At 47.5% G+C, this 22078-nt stretch overlaps 2 protein-coding genes across 2 annotated transcripts in view; both read right to left on the bottom strand.

Annotated features, from left to right (window-relative positions):
* The window catches only part of MYO5B (myosin VB), a 382234-nt gene extending 360382 nt beyond the window's left edge, over positions 1-21852 (bottom strand). The window contains exon 1 of the mRNA XM_032603558.1: positions 21618-21852. Coding sequence (XP_032459449.1) covers positions 21618-21644 — 27 coding nt within the window. The 5' untranslated portion in view covers positions 21645-21852. The remainder of the gene's footprint in view (positions 1-21617) is intronic.
* On the bottom strand, positions 562-18527 carry LOC116739004 (cofilin-1-like). The gene is given in 4 exon segments (XM_032603043.1): positions 562-645; positions 8898-9127; positions 9130-9527; positions 18520-18527. Coding segments are annotated over 4 exon segments (720 nt in total).
* Positions 21853-22078: the final 226 nt, after the last annotated feature.

Genomic DNA, 22078 nt, shown 5'->3' with positions numbered 1-22078 from the left:
TGCTTACGGATGGAGAGCGCTTACGGATGGAGAGTGCTTACGGACGGGGAGCGCTTACGGACGGGGAGCGCTTACGGACGGGGAGCGCTTACGGACGGACAGTGCTTACGGATGGACAGCGCTTACAGTAACTGCTTCAGATTACAGAGAATAGATGTTCTTTAGGCTGAAGTAGACAGGGTTTATGGAAAAAGCTAAAGTTTGAACTTGGTCTTGGAAGAATGAGCTTAGAGAGGGAAAGCATATTCCAGGTAGCTACAGCACGGACGCAGAAAAGCTCAAGCTATGTTCAGAAGGCGCTGAGTGGATTGATCCTGCCAGTGGGAAAGAGTGGACCACACAAGGCAATGATCAACTGATAGTACATCAGTCATGATGCTCTGGCTACGAGAGGCTTCAAACCGGCTTAAACAGAAAGACGCTTCTATCTCTCATGACAAGAAGTCTAGAATTCTCGTGGGTTCTAGTGTTTTTTCAGCCCAAGGCACATGGCTGCGTGGGGGAAGGGTTGTGTTAAGACCAAACTTCTGTCAATAAGTCACAATGCGGGTGTGGATGATCCTACATGGGTAACCAGCCGTCACAAACGGTCACCGTGCAGCGAGTGCCGAGCGCGGACCCACGCATTTCACCTTCGAAGCAAACCTGAGAGAGAAGATTACAGGGGAAGAACCAGAAGAGGCTCCTCATCTAACAACCAAATCCAAAACTAGATTTGGAAACGCAGCAATAGATCCTCCTCCTTGTGCCTATTTACCAAAAAATACACGTGGGTTCTAAAGGGGATCTAACCAGGATGGCTGCTCAAATCTGTTCAGTCAGCAAAGACCTTCATTGTAACGACCACTGGGGGCCTGTGTTCATTAAAGCAAAACTGCACTAGGACATTCCAACATGTTAGTGTGAGGGAATGAACGAATGAAGGCAAAGAGATTGGCCCAGAAGAGAAAGCACACTGATACCCAGGCCTAGGGAGCTGGAATTCCCAATATATTCCTATACAGGGGGTCCTAGCACAGTGAGCTTTGGCCAGGCTCAGTACCCAAGCAGGACTCTCCTACTCAGTCATAGGGTCCATCTCCCTCATTCTAATCCTGAAAGATCTGTAACATAGGTTAGGGGAGTTGGCCAATTGCAGCATTACTTTATAAAGTCCATCTTTAATGTAATGTCATTTTATTTGTTTAAAAAATGTTTCTCAAGCACATTCTACGTGCTACACATGTTCTAGGCCCTGGTGATTCAGCAATGAGCAAGCAACTGCTGCTCTCATGGACCAGAATCTCGGTAAGGAAGACAAGCCAACAAAAGAGCCAGGTATTGAAAAGCACAAAGAGAAAAATAAAACAGGGTAATGGGTTGAGTGGGTGACAGAGAAGGAGTCTGAGGACCTGACTCAGCAGGTGAGCAGGTGCGTGATGAGAAGCCACCAGCGCAGAGACCTGGGAGAGAACATCAATGGACAAGGACCAGGGCAAAGGCACCGAGGTGGCAAGAAGCCTGCAGTGTTCAGTGAGCAAACAAGGAGGAGGCCAGCAGGGATGGAACCAGCCAGTGAGGAAGACGGAACACTAATGCATCAGGACAAGCAGGAACCAGATTATGGATAGTGCCCTGTAGGCAGACCTAGCAGGGGGTTGGATTCTCTTCCAAACGCAAAGAGAAACAGCTGGATGGTTTCGAGCAAAGGAGTGACAGAATCCAAGTGACATTTTACAAAAATGACCTGACTACTGTGTGGAGAACAGACTGGAAGGAGAGAGAGGAAAAAGCAGGGGAGCCGGTTAGGAGACTGTTGCCACTACCCAGGCCAGAGACCTGGGGGCTGCACAGGTCGGTAGTGAGGGGGTGAAAAGTGAGGCTCCAGGCTATGTTTGGAAGTTGAGTCAACAGGACCTGCAGACAGACTGGGTATTGAGGGGAAGATGCCTGGATCTGGGGCCTAAGGATTAAACCGTGGAGGATTAATTGGATCACGCCACCTACTGGAACACCGGAGAGCATGGGGAGAACAAGGAATAGCAACAAACAACTTTGCTCCTAAGGGTCTTTCATTCTGAGACAGTCACTTTTGGAAATTCATACTTCCAGGTTGAACAATTTCACTCTCTGAGTGGGTCAGGAAAGAAATCTGGAAGAGGCAGCATCGTTATTTTTTAAACATACAGATTGGGACTCAGAGATTGACACTTTCACAGAATCTTAGAGAGGGAAGAAGCGCAAGAGATCTGGTCCTACTCCTTTCATGCAGCAAGTGAGGAGACCGAGGTCCAGAGGTATGTGACACTGTCTCACTCGGGCGGGTCATCGAAGTGCCACTATTTAGCGGCAGTTAGTGTCACGTAAGACATCACTCCAAGCGGAGAGTCCCGTGCTCTCTCCATCACACGCTGGTCTCTGTGCCTCTCACCATAGATATTTCTCTCAGTTGCTCATACAAATGCCTCACACAGGGTGCTAGTGATCTGCCTGATGCAGACACGCTGCGACACCAGAAGACATCTGACCTCAGACAGCAGGCCCTTTTCCTAGAAGAACACGCCTCGTGCCAGGGCTCCTGTCAAGTGGCGAGCAGAGTGACGGCCGGAGGAGTCAGAAGGCAGCCAGCCACGCCAGACACGCCACAGCAGCACGTCTCTGATCTGTCACTAGGAGGAGCTAAATCAGCAGCTTCCAGAGCATTACAAGAAACTGACATCTGAAAAAGGCAAACCAGGTCCCAGCCAGCCTCTCAGGGGATTTGACCCCCGCTTTGCTACAAAGCTGCCTTTCTTCTAGGACTGACCAGAGCAATATTCTCTGCGAAGGGGTCCACAGAGCACCAGCCCAGCCCATGGCAGAGCCCACGCTGTGCCCACCTACCTCGACTTTCACACTCCCCCTCCACCTTGATCGCCCTTCGTCTGATCTCCTTCGTTCATTCTCACGGCCTTCCTGTATGCATCCAAACCTGCAACCTACACACAGCTTCTTCCTAAAAGAAAGGTAACAGGTGGTCCTCCTACACTGTGTTTCTACCTCCCACCAGTGAATCACCACCACCAAAACATGGAACTAAAGCACGTCTTAAACTATTTTGTACTGAATCAATTAAAGCTTTGTAATTCTCATTCTTAGAATAAATTCAAGTGAGTTGGAAACTTATTTCTCTAAGAGAAACAAAAATCAGAAAACAAATTTCTTTAGGTTTCCTTTTATAGATGAGTGGAATCGCATGTGGTTTACTCCTTCCTTCCTTTTACTGTTCATTTGTAATTATCCCTTCTCACCTTAGTTTTATATTTTCCCTTCCCAAGAAGCAGCCATTGCTAGCCACCTTTCAAGGTGGGCAAGAAGTTACGGGCGTGTGGGTCAAATTCCCACTCCAAGGCACCCCCCGGGGCATCCTTTGCTGGACGGTGCCCAGCCTGCTAAGATACCTGCAGAGATGAAGCCCTCACTTCCACACAAGGCAGCCCACTCCACCACTGGGGGCCACGCGCTTCTGGACCCCGAGCTCAACTCGCCTTCCTGCACATACCCACTGAGACCACTATGACCCTCAGATGAACTCAGAGAGGAAACACATGAATTCCACATGACAGCCCTATACATTCCAGGATTATATCTCCTTTCTTCTGGCCTCTATGCCTGGGGCCCCCAAGCCGTTCTTCATGTGCCATAGTTTCCAGGCACTTTTCTCTTCTAGGCAGCTACCTCTAGCTCTATTTTTAGAGATCCCTTAAAAATATGTCACCAACATCAGAACGTTAGGGGAGTCACATCTTGGGGGGTGGTGATGAGGAAGCTTGATTCTAAAGTCAATAATAAAGCAAAAATCATGCAGTACCAAAATCACCTTTGAAAATCTCTCACACTGTCCATCACAGTGAGACGCTTCAAGAGGCTCACTTCGCTTCAGAGCCTCTCACTTCGAGAGGCTCCGAGCTGCCTCAGGAAACAGATTCCCTCCTTCCATCTCACCCTCGCCCCAATGCACATCCTCACTAAGCAGGGTGATGACTCACGCAACTGATTTTTTTTTTGTTTTCCAGTTGGTTGGTTTCTTGGCAGTTGTTTGCCTTTGCCCACACAAATGCCGAATACCTGATATTTCGGTGTATCCATGAGCCAGATTTACCCAGGCTCTAGGATTGCGCCACCATTACTCAGTCCTCTTCAAAGGACATCTGTTTTCTCACATCTGCAAATTCATCCTCCCCTCCACAATCCAGGCTGATACTTCATGATGGCCAACCAAGAGCCACCACCGGCACAGTTCACACAAAGTTCACACAGAACTTTGCAAAACTTCCATTTTGAACACTCACTATTGTAAATCATCGTCTTGATAAGAGGTTGTAAAGAGGTTAATGAGATAGCAATCTCACTACAGTACGCAAAATCCATAGCCTTTTCTAAAGCCTGCAACAATTTAAGAAACTACAATTTTTTGCCTAGAAGACAATTGTGCACTCTTATGATCATCGTTTATCATCCCAGGTGAAAAAGTTATTGGCACAGGTTTCTTGCCTGTATTTCTGGTTATGTTTGAATCACCTTAAGTCAAGTTAGCGCACCAGCACCAGACAAGCCATAGTTAACACTTATTTGTTAAGATTAAAAGTACTATTTTATAAGGGAGATGATGAACACCAAGCTTTGAGAAAACTTCATATGATGCCCACTTAAAACAATGGGGAAAGAGTAAAACTAAAACAGTTACATAAATCAAGACAATCCAAGTTTTATGGATACAAGTTGATGCTAAATTAACTTTGTTCTCAGGAATAAGCTGCAGAGGTTCAGCTCAGCGTTAGAGGCAGCTCTGAAAAGATTCATGCAAATACTCTTCCATACTTTGGGTAACACTGTATCTTTATGCTCTAAAAAGAAGAGTACAATAAACATACCCTTATAACAGCTTATAAACATTTTGTTTGTTTGGATTTTATATACTCTCATCTTCACCTTCCTCCTCAAATGGCATGGTAATTTATGGGAAGCATTCTTTGACATCACTATTTGATGTTTTCTCCATCTTAAAAGGCTACACAAACCAAACTTCAGCCCTATCCTTTCCCATCCAGTCAGCTGGTTGGATGTCCCCTACATCCAACCAGCTGTTCTACCTGCAGACTTGAGCCCCTGAGGCTGGAGGGAGGAAAAGCAGTCTTCCAAGTGGACAAATGGGGCCCCCATTCCATGAGCTCTGAGAAGACAGAGCTCAGAGAAGGAACAGCTCTGGAGGCTGGACGCCCCCAGGTGATGCGATTCTGAGCTTCATCACTACCCAATGAAGTGTGGTTCTGGGGCAGGGGACGGCTATGCCCTTCCCCACGCTAAGAGGCAGGAGACAGAAGGGCCCGTTGAGGGACTGACAGGAGGGAAGAGGTGAGACTTCCTCCTAAACCGCTGTCTTAAGAGCTGCCATGACAGCCCAAGAACCTCAACAACTTCCTACTACAAGGTGGTCACGTCCTACCACTCTTGTCCTCTCGGTAAGACACTTCCTTCATTCACTACTCCTGGATGGCGCTTATTACATGGAATGTAATTGTAAGTTAATGAGGACCATGCGCCTCTTACATCCAGCGCTGTGCCTGACATCAAGAAGAGTCTCAAATACTTGTATCGGTTACGTAACACTGCCCAACCAACTGAGACCAAGAACGGAAGACATTGCAGCTGTGGGTGAGGGCAATTCTGGCCACCATGATAAGCTGAAAATGGACATCTCCGCAAAATAAAGCTTCAGACTCAGAGTTCACAGCCCAGACTGCCACAGAGTAGCATCAGTGCTACTTCCCACTTGTGTAACGCTGTTAAACCAGAAAGTGTATGACTGAAAACGATCAAACTTCCCATCTCAGTGCCATGAACTCAAATTCTAACCATTGTTTACCATAGCGAATAACTGAAGAATTATAATTTCTTAAGGTGCCCTGTAAATTCACAGGAAAAACCGGAGATGCACAAACATAGCTCATCAGGAAACTGCAACCACTGACCCACCCTGGCAAAGCACAAGAAACGTTAAGGCGAGATTTCAAATTCCAGCATTAAGCCAAGAGTTGACTTACTGAGTGAGATAAAGTGGAAAACAATTATAGCCTAACTAATTATTTGGCTGGCACTTAGCTACATCGTTTTAGATATAGGCTACAGTTCCAGGGCTGCTGGAGTTATTTATAGCCCTGGACACATTATTCTGTGGCCAGCATTTAAGGCAGTTTCTGATTTCTGCGATGGTTCACATTGCGACTTGAGCACAGTTCATACTGATACCCTTAGCGTCTGCCCCATTCAGTAAGGGCTCTCTACATGGCTGAGTGTTGTGTAACCCTAGCAGCCTGGCAGTGGTTTCATACTGCCGGTCAGATTTCAGGGATATTAATGCAGTGGGCAATCCCTAGAGCTTTTATTAAGGATGCATTACAGAAGGTTAAGGAATGTGAGGCAAGGGAGGAGGGAGAAAGTAGAGGAAGCACTTGGAGAAAAAGAAGATGTAGAATACTTTTAGCAGAGGAGACACACAAAACCCAAAAAGGAAAAAAAAAGTCTATTATTGGACTATTGTAACAGCTGTTTTAACATCTATGTTAATAGATGTTAAAGCCCATATCCCAGTGTTGTTTTTAGGGTCTAATAGCAGGTCAGATGTGGAAACCACCACCAGAAACCAAGGCAGGGATTGACAATAGTCAAAAACCAGATTAGAAACTCAAGCAGAAGGACCCAAGTACCACAAATAGCCATGACCTAGCAAAAAACGAAACCAATCCCAGGCTCAATTCTCAAAATCCTACTCTACGGGGATGAGAAGCAGCATTTACATTTTTGCTAGTTCTCTGGGTCATTCCGATGCACCTGTAAGTGGGAAAACCATAGCTCTAGTGCCTGTAACATCCACAGCCTCTTCTGAGGGAGACACATGGTTCTCAGTGATGATCCATCTTCAGAAGCTCCTTGGACCAGGTGTACCTGCCTAAGAACAGCCAATCAAGAGTCTGCTTTCTACAAAAGCTTTAAAGCTTTTGCCATTAGTGACACGGGAATAACAGCAGATAGTACAGCCAATCTAAACCGGAACTGGAGATTCAGAAAGGGGTGTTTAATCCAAGGCAGTGGTAAGAAGACAGGGAAAAGGGCAGAGCCAAGAGTAACTGAGTCACATTAATGGCACTGGCGTGGAAGGAAATGCATCCCTGCTGCTGACACGATAACCTGGTCCCTAAAGTCTCAGAAAGGGTGAGCATCTTTCTGGTATCCTAATACTGTGCTGATCTCTTAGGCCAGGCTGCTCAGATCAGCTAAGCCTGGTTCCTAAGGGAGCATCCTTAGAGTAGAGCCTACATCTTGAAGTGCCCTTGCAACCAAAATAGCCTAGTACGCCAAGTGCCAGGAAGAGCAAAAGACAGATACAGGCATCCTGTTAGTGGTGTCAAGGTGGGATGCTCCTCCAGGTACAATCGGGGGCATCCACAATTTTAAGCTATAGAACAGTTAGGTCTGGAGTGCTAGGGTTGAAGATTTGAGATGATAGGTGGTGCACAAAGCCAGGACTTTAAGACTCCTTTTGTTCCTTCCTGCCCCACACCTGAAAGAGGAAACGCATGTGCACAGCCCTAGAGCTTCTCCACCAATGCTGGTGCTCTGCTAAATGAGAGGACCCAATTCAAGGCGGGCCGCCCCACACGCAGGAGTTGGAACCAGTGAATCAGCACCCACAGCAACCTTCCCGGCCCCTCAGGCTCTCACCCCACACTGTCCTGCACTGGACTGCGGCTTCCCAAGGACAAGACCTTCTCCTAGCAACAGGATTAGCACCAACTAAAACAGTTCACGTGTTCTCATTTTATCTCATCAACAAGCCTCTGAGGGCTGTACTAGCTTCTTACCCCTGTTTCACAGACAAATGAAGCCTAGAAGTTGAGCAACTGTCTAAGGTCACACAGCTGGTCAACGCCGGGGCGGGGTGGGCGGGGGGGTGGTACGAGGATGACACAGACAGGACACCAATACTCAAAACCCAGGTCTATCAAGTCTAAAGGTTATACTCTTGACCACCGTATTTTCCCTGCCCTTTTTTCTCCAGAGTGTTTTTAATTGTGGTATAATACACATAGTTTACTACCCTCACCATTTTTAAACGTACAGCTCGGTGGCATTAAGCAATTCACATTGTCGTGCAGCCATCACCACCAGACGTCTCCAAAACTTCTCATCTTGCAAAGCTGAAAATTCCGCATCCATTTAAACAACTCTCTACTCTCCCCTCCCTCCCACAACCACCATTCTGCTTTGTCTCTATGAATTTGACTCCTGTAGATACCTTTGTAAGTGGAATTACACAGTATCTGTCACGTTATAACCGGCTTACTTCACTTAGCATAATGTCCTCAAGGTTCATCAATGTTTAGCACGTGTCAGAATGTCCTTCTTTCCTTTGTTTTTTGTTTGTTTTTCATTGAAGGTCCCTTACTAGTCCTGCTTCCATGAGTGGCCACGACAGGGAAAAAGGGAAGGGGAACCAGGCGGCACGGGGAGGGGTCATCTCTACAACACTGCATTTATATACAGAACTAAACACACAAGGACAGAGTCAATACTGCTATTAGAAGTTGGCAGCATGGGAAAGGGAAGGAACAGATGGGGAACTGGAGTGTTAAAAAAATACAGTTCTTCGGGTTTCCCTGGTGGCGCAGTAGTTGAGAGTCCGCCTGTTGATGCAGGGGACACGGGTTCGTGCCCCAGTCCGGGAGGATCCCACGTGCCGCAGAGCGGCTGGGCCCATGAGCCACAGCCTCTGAGCCTGCACATCCGGGGCCTGTGCTCCGCAACAGAGGAGGCCACAACAGTGAGAGGCCTGCGTACCGCAAAAAAAAAAAAAAAAAGCAGTTTGGGGAGGCCAGAACCTTCAGAGACGGAGGGAGGAAGATGGTCCAGGAGGTGGGGAGGCTGTTTGGCAACTTGAGTGAAGGGATTGCCCGCCCCCTGCTGGGACCCCTCCAGCCCCTCTGGTCTGGCAGGAAGGGGGCAGCCTGCAACCCCCGTGGGCAGGTCTGGGGTTTGCCCTCCAGAGAGATGAAAACGCTGGCCCCCAGCTTCTCTGCCAGGGTGCAGTGGTCCTTGACCTCCTCGTAGAGTTTGCTTCTAATTCATGCTTGATCCCCATCAGCTTCTCCTCGATGGCATCCTTGAAGCTGGCATAGATCATTTTGCTCTTCAGGGGTGCAGACTCAGGGGCCCAGGCCTCCTCCTTGCTCTCCTTGGTCTCACAGGCTGCATCACAGAGGGCGTAATGGCAGTCCTTGTGTGGCAGCACCTTGACAAGGATGGCATAGGGGTCGTCTGCAGTCTGGCCCACATCACCTACCAGCATCTCCTCACCCTCCTCCAGGATGAGGTCCTTCGTGTCCTCGCTCAGGCAGAAGAGCACCGCCTTCTTGCGCTTCTTCACATCCTCTGGCGAAGACGACTTACTCACCTTCATGTCATTGAACACTGTGATGACACCAGAGACAGCCACACTGGAGACCACATTTCTATAAGTGAAAGGGAGATAGCGAGGAGAGCCAGAAAAGACAGGAGTCACTGCAGCCAGTGCCAGGATCCGACCGAACCAACGTCCTTCCTTTCTAAGGCTGAATAATATTCCTTTGTATGGATGTACCCCATTTCGTTTATCCACCCATTCAAGATGGACACTGGGTTGCTTCCTCCTTTTGGCAATTGCAAATAATACTGCTCTGCCTTCCTTTCTTATCCTGCCTGACGCATAGCAGGGGTAAGAAGGTGCAAAGAGCATCCTTCGGGACTTCCCTGGTGGCGCAGTGGTTAAGAATCTGTGGGCCAGTGCAGGGGACACGGGTTTGAGCCCTGGTCCGGGAAGACCCCACATGCCGTGGAGCAACTAAGCCCGTGCGCCACAACTACTGAAGCCTGCGTGCCTAGAGCCCATGCTCCGCAACAAGAGAAGCTACTGCAATGAGAAGCCCACACGCTGCAACGAAGAACAGTCCCCACTCACCACAACTAGAGAAAGCCCACGTGCAGCAACAAAGACCTAACGCAGGCAAAAATTTTTTAATTTTTTTAAAAAGATCATCCTTCCATCTACTCTCAAAAGAGCATTTTAGGAAATTAGGTGGAATGGGCTTTCCATGTGATTCTTAAATCAGTAAGTATTTATTAATGTTATTATACTTGTCATAACACTGAGGCAACTATATGCCATGTAATAAGTTAACATACATATATATTTAGATGGGACTATAAATCAGTGTTACTATAAAATTTGGTGAGCCTTTACGTTTTTAACCAAACAAACCAGAACTGCTACATTCAAATGAGTATTTTCCTAACAGCCTGGGAGGCTCTACACTGATTGATCACTGAGAGCATCTGAAACCTGACTCCTTCTCCTGAGGACGACAGCTAGTAAGAGGCCACACACAACTGTCATCAGTACCTGCAAGTCACACTTTGCCTGTAACAGAAATATAAGTCAGTGAATTCCTACCTTACTCAACCAGCCTAGTTCTCTGAATAACTCTTGGCTGTTTCCAGAAAGAAAGCATACCTTCCAGGCACAGACTTTGCCACCATCCAAAGGAAAAAGAATGCATCATCAGATCTGAAGCCAATTTCAGAAGAAGTATTGATGAGCTCCAGTATCCCTGTACCTCTGCCAAAAGGAACATCCCGAAGGAACCAGCATTCATACAGGTAGGATCGGACGTGTTAGTCATAAAAAAATCACATTTTAAGGGTATTCTTACCAATTTGGTGCACACAGCTTGTTACATAGTTACACACATGTACACACAGTAAAATGACCATTAAAAAAGCAAGCAGCTTGATAGCAAAGAAACACTAGTTTGTGGCTAAGGAGACGTTCATTTTCCTTATTTCACAAATACACATTAGCTCTCATTAGCAAGTGTAAGCAAGAATTTGATTAAATCTGATGAAACAAGACAGAGCAATTTATCTCCTTTTAATGTCCAAATACCTCCTTAATACTTATTCATACAATAAATGAACCACTGGACTGGAAGAACTCAAGGTCAGAGACTACTCTGCAGGGATGGGCTCTTCCTCTCTGCCTCACGCATGGGCGGTGACACATCACTGCAGGTAGAAAGTGCTCTCTACAGGTGTTGGCCAAGTGATGAACATAAAAGATGGTATGAATCTTCAGATGAAAACCGTGAGTATTATTATTGCTCCTGTGGGAGAAGACGACTGAAGCAAACTCGACCCGATGTTTCCTCCCTGACTCACTGCTGCCTGCTTTGCTCGCTCTCACAGGAAGGATGGAGTCCGTATCCACCCCCACCCAATCATGCAAATATCCATGAGTCTTGATGAGACTGTTAATAAAAACTTGAGCTAAGGGAAAAAAATTATTATGCTTTTAATGTAAATGATAACCTTAGCAAGGTAAGAGCAAAAAAATACATATGTGATCAAAATTGTGTGAAATTAGGATATTCTAAAACAAGGCAGTTATATTAGCGTTCATATCCACAAATGTTGCTTTGCTGTTAACCCACGTTCATACCTTGTGCCAAGCCTCTGCACACAATAACGAAAAAAAAGAAAAACAACATGTAACTATCTCCTGACAGGGGCTCCACGTCCCACAGATTCAGGCAAGTGCCAGAGGATACAGATAGCTTTCCACCAGGTACTCTAAGCCAAAATGACAGGTAACGTGACGGTACACGTGGTTCCTTGGTGAAGAAAGGGCTTTCCTCGAAGGGCTACGGCCTGGAAACAGGAAGGGAGTACAGGTGGTCTTTAAACCAATTCAAGGGCATTTATTGAGTCCCTACAGTACGCAAAACCCTACCTTGGGAAAAGTGAGGGATGTGAGCAGAAGATTCAACCTACATCTGCAACGAGAGCAGCTGTGCAAATATACACACCCAACCATCGATTGCACGCAGTGAAACACATTCTAAAACTACCTACAATCTCAAAGCTTTTTAAACTTTGGCTTTGTAACTCACTCTATTTTCTGCAGAATCACCTTTTTTTAATATGTAAATGATGAAGCACAGCAATAAAATGAATACCCGTGAACCCGTCAGGAAACCTCGTAGCCCGCTAGCAGTGCTGTTCCCACTTCTGTTCCCCCGCCAGCCCCACCCTCCCCGGATACCTACTATTCTAGTTGCCTCTTCCCTCATTCCCTGTTTTTTACTCATTTTATCACATGTATGTCCTTCACCAATACTGTTCATTTTGGTGATTTCAGAAATTCATAAAAATGGTGGTGGATTCCTCTCTGAAACACCTTAAGTGATACCTAAGCTGGGCATCATATGAAGTCAGGTAATAGGTTCTGAGCATGCACCTTACCATTGGTGGGACTGCACTGGAGTCTGGGTGGGCAGTTAGCAAAAGGAAATTAAACCAGAGTCTAAACTGAAAGGCCAGGGCACACAAAGATAGTTGAATACAGCACAATTTACCAATTCAAATATTTTACCTTTTCATCTACCCCGTAAATACACAGTAGCCATGTCACGATACAGTAGAACTGACAACCTACTGCCCAGTACCTTTTTTCTTGTGGAGTCTCTAAGCCAGGGGACCTGAACTGCTTAGTGCTGAAGAGATTATAAGCCAAGTCTTTGAATTCCATGCAGAAGGCATCTGGGTATTCTCATTTCTTTTAGCATTTCATGCCACTACACATTTGAGTTTTATAATGGCAAAAGCTCTACAGGAAAATCATTAAGTATCTTTCCTGATGGGCCTCTTCATTCCTCCCCAAACTTCAGCAAAGGACAGAAAAGCCTACAGGGCCCACGTCACTATTAGAATTGTTCAAAGGAGAGTAATAATGCCTAGGCCCCTGAATAAACTTTAAGAGGAACATTATATGCCATTAACCTGGAGCTCAGATACATAAGCTTGATCATTCCCACAACAAATTAGCAAGATATAGCAGTGCTCACCTACACCAGGATCCAGACAACTTGAGGACCTCCTCCTCATATCAAACCTAAAATGCTCCTGCTTGGAGGAGCTTCCAAAGTGCTTTGACAAAGTCCCTGATAAGAACCTAAAGTTGTAATAGGCAATGGTCTGGGTCCTGAGTATCCTCCTGTAAGGATCTCCCCTCATATGCTGGAGGAAGGGGCCTTGTCTCTGATGGTCAAGCTGACATCCTGAGTGAAGGCGAGCTCATTTTCCAAACACCTGTCCAGCCAATAGGCAGTGAGCAGGGCACACCCATAAATGTGAAAACCTTCAGCTAGGTGGGCAGATGGGAGAGAGCTTCCAGGAGTCTCAGACCTTCTTCCCTGATCTTAGCTCAGAAAGGGAACGAAACACCCATCAGACATCAAGCAGGATAGGAAAGTAGATGCTTCAGAAAGAGATGGAGACAGGGAAAGTGCTGGAAAGCAGACCAGTGCCCTGGGATGAAAGGAGGGTTAGATTTAAAATCAAATAATTTTACACTGCTTGAGTTTCATGTACACCTTTTGACTGTGATATTTACCCCTTTTTGAAGATGTGATCCTCTTTCGGGGCTTACGTGGCCTAAGGAGAGCCAAAAACAATGGTTCTGCATAAATGTGGGGCAGTTTTAAGAAGCACCAGGCTGTCTAGGGGCTGCGTGTGGTGGTGGAAGGCAAAGCAGCAGATCCCCGAGGGAAGAACTACGGGTCAGACCATCTGCCCTTTTCCTGTACTCAGAGACTTTCCTTTCTCCTTTCTCCCGGCTGCTGGCGGGCAGTGCTGGTAGAAAGGACACTCCATGTTAGGGCCTCTTTTATGCACAGATGATGTTCCAGACCCACCATCACGGGGACCGAACCTCGTGGAAGGCAGCAGAGTGGTCAGACGAGGAGTGTGGCTTTGGACAAGTAAGGCAGAGGTCCGTCGTTTGTAAATGAGGATGATGGGGGTGCCTACATCATAGTGTTATTATTAAATGAGTGAACATACAGCTCTTAGAAATGACCTGGCTCAAAAGCAGTTGATAAACGGTACCTATCATAACCAGTGCTTTTCCAATTGTAGGGCTGAGAGATACGTAAGCTCCAAACAAGCGAGGGAGAAACTCATGCCAAGGTGCCTTATTTAAAATATGTATTTGTAATATTTTATCCTGAACATTCTGGTTTCCACGACTTCCTATGTCTAAAAATATAATCATTTAATGAGCAAAAACAGAGTTATAAATAATGTCTTAACAGAGGAAATACAAAGAAAACTACAAATGAACACACCAAGCATATGAAAAGGTGCTCAACCCTCCAATGTAAGTCAACTTTAAACAAAAATAAACTGTTCAGTGTCCGTTTAAAAAGAGGAAACAATGACCAGTACCTGGGAGGGGTGAAGAAACAGACCAGTTCTTTTCTGGAAACTACTGGCCTTATCGATGAAGACTCATAAAAGTGCATGCCAGGAATTCCACCTTGGGGAATTTATCCTAAAAATACTGAAAGGTTCCAAGAATGTTCTACAACATTTTTCACAATATCAAAAAATTGGAACCAATTAAACGTTCATCAAAATGGGAATGGTTAAAAACATTACAGCACAACCATACAGTGCCCAATTATGCAGCCATTAAAATGGTAAAACTGCCTTTATATGCTACAGGGAGAAAAAAGCCATAGTAGATTAAGATTTAAAATAAAAAATAGGATCATGCCATACATATAAGTATATCCTGCATCATGCCTAAGTCTAAAGCAGTACTGCCCAACAGAAATGAGGCAAAGTACATGTGGAATTTTAAATTTTCTAGTAGCCACATTATATCCAAAATATTATTTGAACATTTAATCAGCATAAAAAAGCAGAAGTGAGATATTTTACATTCATTTTTTGGTACTCAATCTTGGAAATCTGGCATGCACTCATCCAGTTTAGGACAGCCTCACCTCAAGTGCTCACAGTCACATGTGGTTACCCTACTGGACACTGGGTGCTAGTCTAGTACACATCAGTGGTTAAGAGGAGCTGTCTGGGAATGGGATTACAGAGCCTTTGCCTTTCTTGCATTGTATGAATGGTTTCAACAATCATTTGTATTAACAAAAAAGTAATAAAAGAACATGGTGAAAAATTGTTTTAATTTTCCTTTAAAGCTCTAATAGGAGACTGGGAAGCACAGCTTAAATTTCAAGCTTCTTTCAAACTGCTCTTTCTCCTTCCCCAGGGGGCCGTGGGGGATAGGAACCTTTTCCCCTATGCCTTGGCTGTCTATTGCTCAGGTAGCTATGTATTTGTAGCAATTCTTCCCTTTCTCTCTCGCCAAGTCCCCTTATGACCGATACCCCTGAAGGATGGCAGGAGAGGGTGAGGAGAAAAGGCCACCATCCAGCATCACGACTGAAGGGGGAAATAAGCTGATGAACAGTTGCCAGGGGCATACAGTGTGTCAGACACTGCGCTAGGCAGGCACTTCACGTATGTCAGATCACATAACCCTCCGATAACCTTATAATGCAGGTACCATGCCAATTTTTCAGATGAAGCAATCAAGGCTCAGAAAGTATCTGCTCCGAAGTGTCATAGAGTTGATAATGCGTAACTGCACTACCCCCGTACAGTCCACAGCAAGATCATGACCAAAGAGGCCAGACTGCCCATGCCAAGGTCATGATCTCATCTTTATTAAAATCATGCTGTAAGACAATTGCATTGCTTAGAGGAAAGCAAATACCCGGGCCTCTTTTATTTGCAAGAACCCCAGAACCCATTTCTCCTCTAAGTGCGTTCATACATCCTCAGATGTAAATATTTCCACTTAGACAAACCATTGTCACCCCTAACTAAACGTGTCACAATCAAGCATTATCCTCGCCCATCTCGACTTCTTTATTTCTGTCCATCCTCAAGCTGGAAACTTCAAGGTCATACATGACTCTTCTTCCCTTGGCTGCATAATCAGACATTTGAGTTCTAGGCTCAGTAATCCCTAAATGACTATTTAATAAACAATAATAAGCACACCTAGCACCCAGATCTTAGTTTCTAAATACCAGTCTTCAAGAAAAGGAAACTGACAGACATCACCTTAACCAAGGGATCAAAGCGACACCGTCAGTCATGAGACACTGATATCACAGATCTCCTGAGATGCGGCACTGAGGCACATCGCTTCTGTGCCACAAATTCATAACCTCCATCTGAGCATGGGAGAGCATCAGACAAACCCAAACTGAGGTTCATTCTACAAAATAACTGACCAATACTCTCAAATTGCCAAGGTCAAAAGGAGAAACTGAAACTGAGGAACTGTCACCAATCAGAGGAGACTAGGCAGCTGTGATGCTAAACGCAATGTGGAATGCTACATGCGCTCCTGGCCCAGGGAAGGTCAGTAGTGGAAAAACTGGTGAAATTCCCATCAGGCTTGAGGACAAGTGAATAGTGTACAAATGTTCATCTCCTGTTTTCAATGACCGCACCTTACTTATGAGGTGTTAACATCACGGGAATCTGGAAATATATAACAGGAACTCTGCTATTTTTGCAACTTTTCTGTAAGGCTAAGATTTTCATAAGAGTTTTAAAATACTACTGTAGTTACTACGCATGGCTGTCCATGCTTAAACTCACTCTACCATCTCCTACTAACAGTGCCCTTCTCAGTCACCATGTGTATTCAAAGCCTATTCATTCTTCCGGACCCACTCATGTCCCACTGCCCACCTGACCGACAGTTCTATAGAATGTCTGTAACTATGAGTATCTGCTCTCTGCTCGTGGCACATGGGTCATGTTGGATTATTAGTTAACTTTGTGTATTTAGGTTTCATTGTCCAATGACGATGCAAAATGTGCTTTGTATACATCAGGGCACACATGCTCCGCTCACTTTAAAACGGGCTGCTTTTTTTTTTTTTTTGCGGTACGCGGGCCTCTCACTGTTGTGGCCTCTCGCGTTGCGAAGCACAGGCTCCGGACGCGCAGGCTCAGCGGCCATGGCTCATGGGCCCAGCCGCTCCGCGGCATGTGGGATCTTCCCGGACCGGGGCACGAACCCGTGTCCCCTGCATCGGCAGGCGGACTCTCAACCACTGTGCCACCAGGGAAGCCCAAATGGGCTGCTTTTTAATGTGGTTTTTGGGAAGCTACTGAATTACAAAACAGAAGTCAACTAGTATTTCAAACCCATCCAAGTTTACCCTGACAATCCTGTATGGATAGTGACAAATACTCTATCACTTAGGGAGGGCAGTATGTGGACTTATATATTATAAGCAGTATAGTTTATAGCTAACTTGTACCACAGAAAATGACGGTATCGAAACACATACACACACATGCCAGAATTTAAAATGTCGATTTAGCTTCTACTCAGAGGCCCTCCAACAGCAAGAGAATGCTATCTCTCTGCCGAACAAAATAAGCACAATAATAGACTCCAACCAGGCCTGGAGCTGTCAGACAGCCTTCTAACGGGCGGCCATCCTGAAGCTAATGAAATGAAGTATTAGGAGCACGTCAACAGAAAGGAAATGGGAAGAAACTAGCAGCTGAAAAGCAAGCTCTCCCAAGCGGCCCCAGTGGAGAGGCCTGGGGCACGGGAGCTCTGGAAACTGCGTGGGCCTCACCAGAGAGCTGTTCCGTTCCCAAGGTGGAGGTACTGGAAGCTACAGCTGTTATACTCCTATTGGTTAAAGGACTGTCCCCTTGGGGGACATCAATTCTCAGGCTCCAGGAACCTCTGACAGTGACACAGGTGCTGACTGCTGGGAGTAAGCCAGCGCCGGGCAGTGCACTGGAGGACAGCACAGGGCAGGCGGAAGAGCACTCGCGGCCTCTGCCACCCTTGGCTTCCAGGTCCTCGTGTCTCTACCGGTGGGCACAGAGGGAACATGAGCCTCTGGCTGCCTTCCAGGCTGAAACTTGGGAGAAGTCTGCACTACCTGATGTGCAGGTAAGGGACAGTTAGAGAACACCAGCCCAAGTTCTACTTTCCAAGGGATTGGCCCCAAAACAGTACCCTTCGTAAAGGCCCCTGAGCTCAAAGCCATCATTGACACACAAAGGGCATGTCCACTAGTAAAGTCACCTCCTAGCAGCACTCAAAAATCCACTGCTCAGAACACCACCTATCAACTAAAAACCAACCAGGATAGGGATTATTTGAAGGTGCTGGTCTCAGCCTGGTGATCTCCCAGTCACTCTGCTGGCTAGAACCAAAGCAGCATCCTGAAAACCTCATCATTTGAGAGAGCAGTGTTTAAATTTTTCATCGAGAATAACCCTTGTGTAGAGAAGAGTTGTATCATTCAGCCTGAAGGAGAGGTTATGTATTTTATACTTTAAAAACCAGACTATTTTCTGCATTTGTCATAATCAAATCATGTTTACCATGCTTGCACATGTTTGGGAACCTTCCTGGGACCTGGGCTAATTTGATTTATACAATATCGTCTCCTCCTGTGGGTTGGAAGCAAAGTACTAACACTTGTCACATACGTGCCATCTGTGACAAGAGAGCCCATCAGCAGCACCACGTTTCTGTAAGGATGGATGAGGCTGACTCACCTTGACATCACCCTCAAAGCATTGACTCTGATTCTCTTTTCCCACTGAGAAAAACCTCAGTACAAAGAAAGTAATTTCTCAAAGGCAAGGGGTTGGGTCTTCCGAAAACAGGAGTGCCTTTGTTATGGGAAGTGCCCTTTGCCAATGACTAAAATCAACTCCAAAATAAAATCCACATAGCATATAAGCCTCCATTTGGAGAGAACAGATAGACAAAGAGAAGAGCAAGAAAACAGTTAACGTGGAGGGAGGAAAAGAAGAAAGTCTTTTCTTCGGTAACTGGGAATAGACTAATATACCAAATTCTTACCTGAAACTATTTATAGTACTTACAGGCTAATTTATACACTTAAATAAGTGTCTCATATTCCAGTAACAATATCTTCCTACCATGTCACTAAAGCAACAGGTATAATCAATAAAAGCCTTTAAAATTTCCATCCCACTCATAAATGCTGTTGGCATAATAGATCACTATTTCCATCATGCATAATACATTAAAGTGCATGCCTGGATCCAGTGTTCATCACGTTAGAAAAGCCCACTAGCAAGTTAAAAATAAAAAGGATATTTTGATAATACACTAAAATGAACAAATCATCTCTCCCAAGAGACAAAGTGAATCTGAGTCACAGGCACGATTTCTCTGTATAATTTACGATTCATGTGCATACTGAGAATCCAGCATAGCAAGTGGGGTGATGGTGGTTAGGAAACAACACAACTGCTTCTCGTAGTAAAGCATAAGTGTGTTCAACTCTGCCAGAAAAAGTAACAGCTGCTCAAGATGCGATCTGGCTGGAAGCTACTGCGTGGGACACAGAAGAATCTCAATTTGAGATTCATAAACCTAGAAATGATTAAGAACTAGAAACCCATTAACAGTGAGGTACAGTTCCTGGGCCTTAGGGAGAAATTCTAAGACTCTTTTTGGACTAAGTATGCCAAACGTTCACACCAACGAAGCTACGTTTTTTCTTAAGCACCTTGAGCACCTTTCCAAGACCTCTTCCTCATGAACCCTTTTTGTCCCTATATCCGTAAGTCAAGAAGAAGTACCCTGGGGGACTTCCCTGGTGGTCCAGTGGATAGGACTCTGTGCTCCCAATGCAGGGAGCCCAGGTTCGATCCCTGGTTAGGGAACTAAGATCCCACATACCACAATGAAGAGCCCACACGCCACAACAAAGACCCAGCACAACCAAAATAAATAATTTTTTAAAAGAAGAAAAAGTACACTGGAACTTTAGCTCAGACTCCCACTAACTCATCATTCCTAATAATTAACATGCAGTATACTCATTTCTAACTAAAAATCACATTGAGTGTTTTCCCTGAAAGTTGTCTTTAAAAGCAACGCAGTGTTCTTGTTTTTCAAAATCAGGGATCCAAAACTTAAGGGTTTATTCAATTGTCCATTAGCTTCACATAATACAGCAATTAGTTACTGTCTGATAAGGTACTTTATGATATATTGCAGGTATACTGAGTGTGCACTCAGTATACTTTGTGCACTTCAGTGTGACAAAGCTTCCCTGCCTCGCTGGTTTCCAGCCTCCCGTTGAGGTTCCGGATAACTGCTTCAGGGAAACAACTTCGAGGGCTCCTCCCAAGACTCCCACGAGTAAACGGGATAGGGTGCTCTTCCAAAGCCAGAAACGCCACAGTTTTCACCCCTGGCTCGAACCTCACATCCTTTCCTCCCAGAAGCTGTCTTTCATCAGCGGTCGCTGCCAGGGGACCTGGTGGGGGCGGAGCAGGTGCACCAGGTTACCCCGCCCCCAGCCAGGTTACACCCTCCACTGCCAACTCGCGTCTTCCCGCCTCGGCCCTGTCCCCCTCCAGGAGGAAGAAGGGATTCGAAAATTCCTCAAACGAAAAGGGGTGGCCAGCCCACCCAGCTGAAGGGCTCGCCCACGCGCGGGGGCAGCTCTGAGCAGTCGCCAGGTGAGGATGCGGAAGTAGCTCTTCCTCCCCCTCCCAGACCTGTTGGCCCGGGCCCAAGTCCTGGGAATCACACACCCACAACCCACGAGCGCACCGCGCACCCCTCTGCAAACGAATCGGTGGGCACTAAGCACTGTCAAACGTGTCCCGGCCACAGAGAAGAAAACCCGGCGGACGAGGTGTACGGACATCCAAAACTTATTTTTTTTTAAAGGGGGGAGGGGTAGCTTAAAGGCCCCTCACCCCCTCAACCGCCCCTCAATGCCAAATTGAAACCCGAGGGGGCCCGGGCGGCTGCAGCTCGGCTGTGGGCGCTTCGGAAAGCGGTGGCTGGTCTCTAACTTTAATCACAGCAACTGCTGCGGAAGCGGGGAATCCTGCGGCCGCACCTGTTCCCGACTCTAAGGAAGGAGCCCTGCGCATCCATTCTGACCTTGAGGACATCCTGGAAATCCACACTTCACCCCCGAGTCAGCATTACTCCGACCCCCTCCCGCAATGACTGAAGCCCACCGAGTGCCCACCCAGAGGGGCCGCCTCAAAATGCCCACCCGCGGCAAAGTAAGAATGCGCTTCCCTGGGCTCTCTCCAGATCCCTCGAGCATCCTTTACCCACTGCTTACCCACCCAAGAGCCGCCGCGCCCCTCACAGCAGGTTGAGTCCCCTTCTCTCCCCACCCCCAAATTGAGGAATACCCCACCCCCAAGTTCAGGGTTCCCCCTCGTTGGCACTCGAGAGGGTCGCCCTCGGGAGCTCACGCTGCAGAGCACCGAGGTGGGGTCGACGAGCAGGCGACCACCGCGGGGGGCGGTCCCCGCGCCCTAGGCTCCGAGCTGGCGGGGACACCCCCTCAGTTCGGGGACCTCAGCCGGACGGATCCGGGACGAGGACAGCGACGGCAGAGCGTCGGGGAGCGGGGGACAGCCCTGGCCGGGGCGGGAGCCGCGAGCGGTCACCGCGGGGCGCTCCCGGAACAGCCAAACTTTCTCCGCCACCCGAAGTTCGGGGCGCGGAGGCGGCGATGAGGGGGAGCGTGAGAGGCGTCCCCCGCCGCTCCCAGCTCCGCGAAGCCGCAGGAGAAGACGCCCCCGAGAGCCGCCCGCCCCGCAGCCCTCACCCGTACCCCGGGCCCGGCGCGGCCCGCACTCACCTGGCTGTAGAGCTCGCTGACCGACATGACCCCCGCGGGCCGGGCCGAGCCCGGACCCCGTGGCCAGCGGGCGACCCTCGCTCGTGTCCCGGGGGCGGCGGGTCCCGGCTCCTCGCGGCCCCGGCGGCTCTCAGTCCACGGCCGGCCCGTCTGGCGCCATCTTCCCGGGCTGCCCGAGAGTTTCTCGGTTCTTTTCTCTCTTCCCCGACCTGCCCCGCCGGCTTCCTGGAGGCGCCGCGGCCGGCTTGCTCTCGGCCCGCGCGACCTTTACTCCCGCGGCGGCGGCGGCGCAGCGGCGGCAGGGCAGGAGGGGCGGGCGGGCGGGGGAGAGGCCGCGCGGCGCCGCTCCCCGCTCAGGTATGGGAGGCGGCGCGGGAGGAAGAGGGCGGGCGCGCGTCCTAAGCGGCTGCCGCCTTTGAGCCCTGCGGGGGCCGGGCCGGCCGCGCCTCTCGCGCCCCGAG

Source organism: Phocoena sinus, chromosome 14, assembly GCF_008692025.1.
Source record: "Phocoena sinus isolate mPhoSin1 chromosome 14, mPhoSin1.pri, whole genome shotgun sequence".
NCBI classification, from domain to species: Eukaryota; Metazoa; Chordata; class Mammalia; order Artiodactyla; family Phocoenidae; genus Phocoena; species Phocoena sinus.
This window is presented reverse-complemented; position numbering and strand designations above follow the sequence as displayed.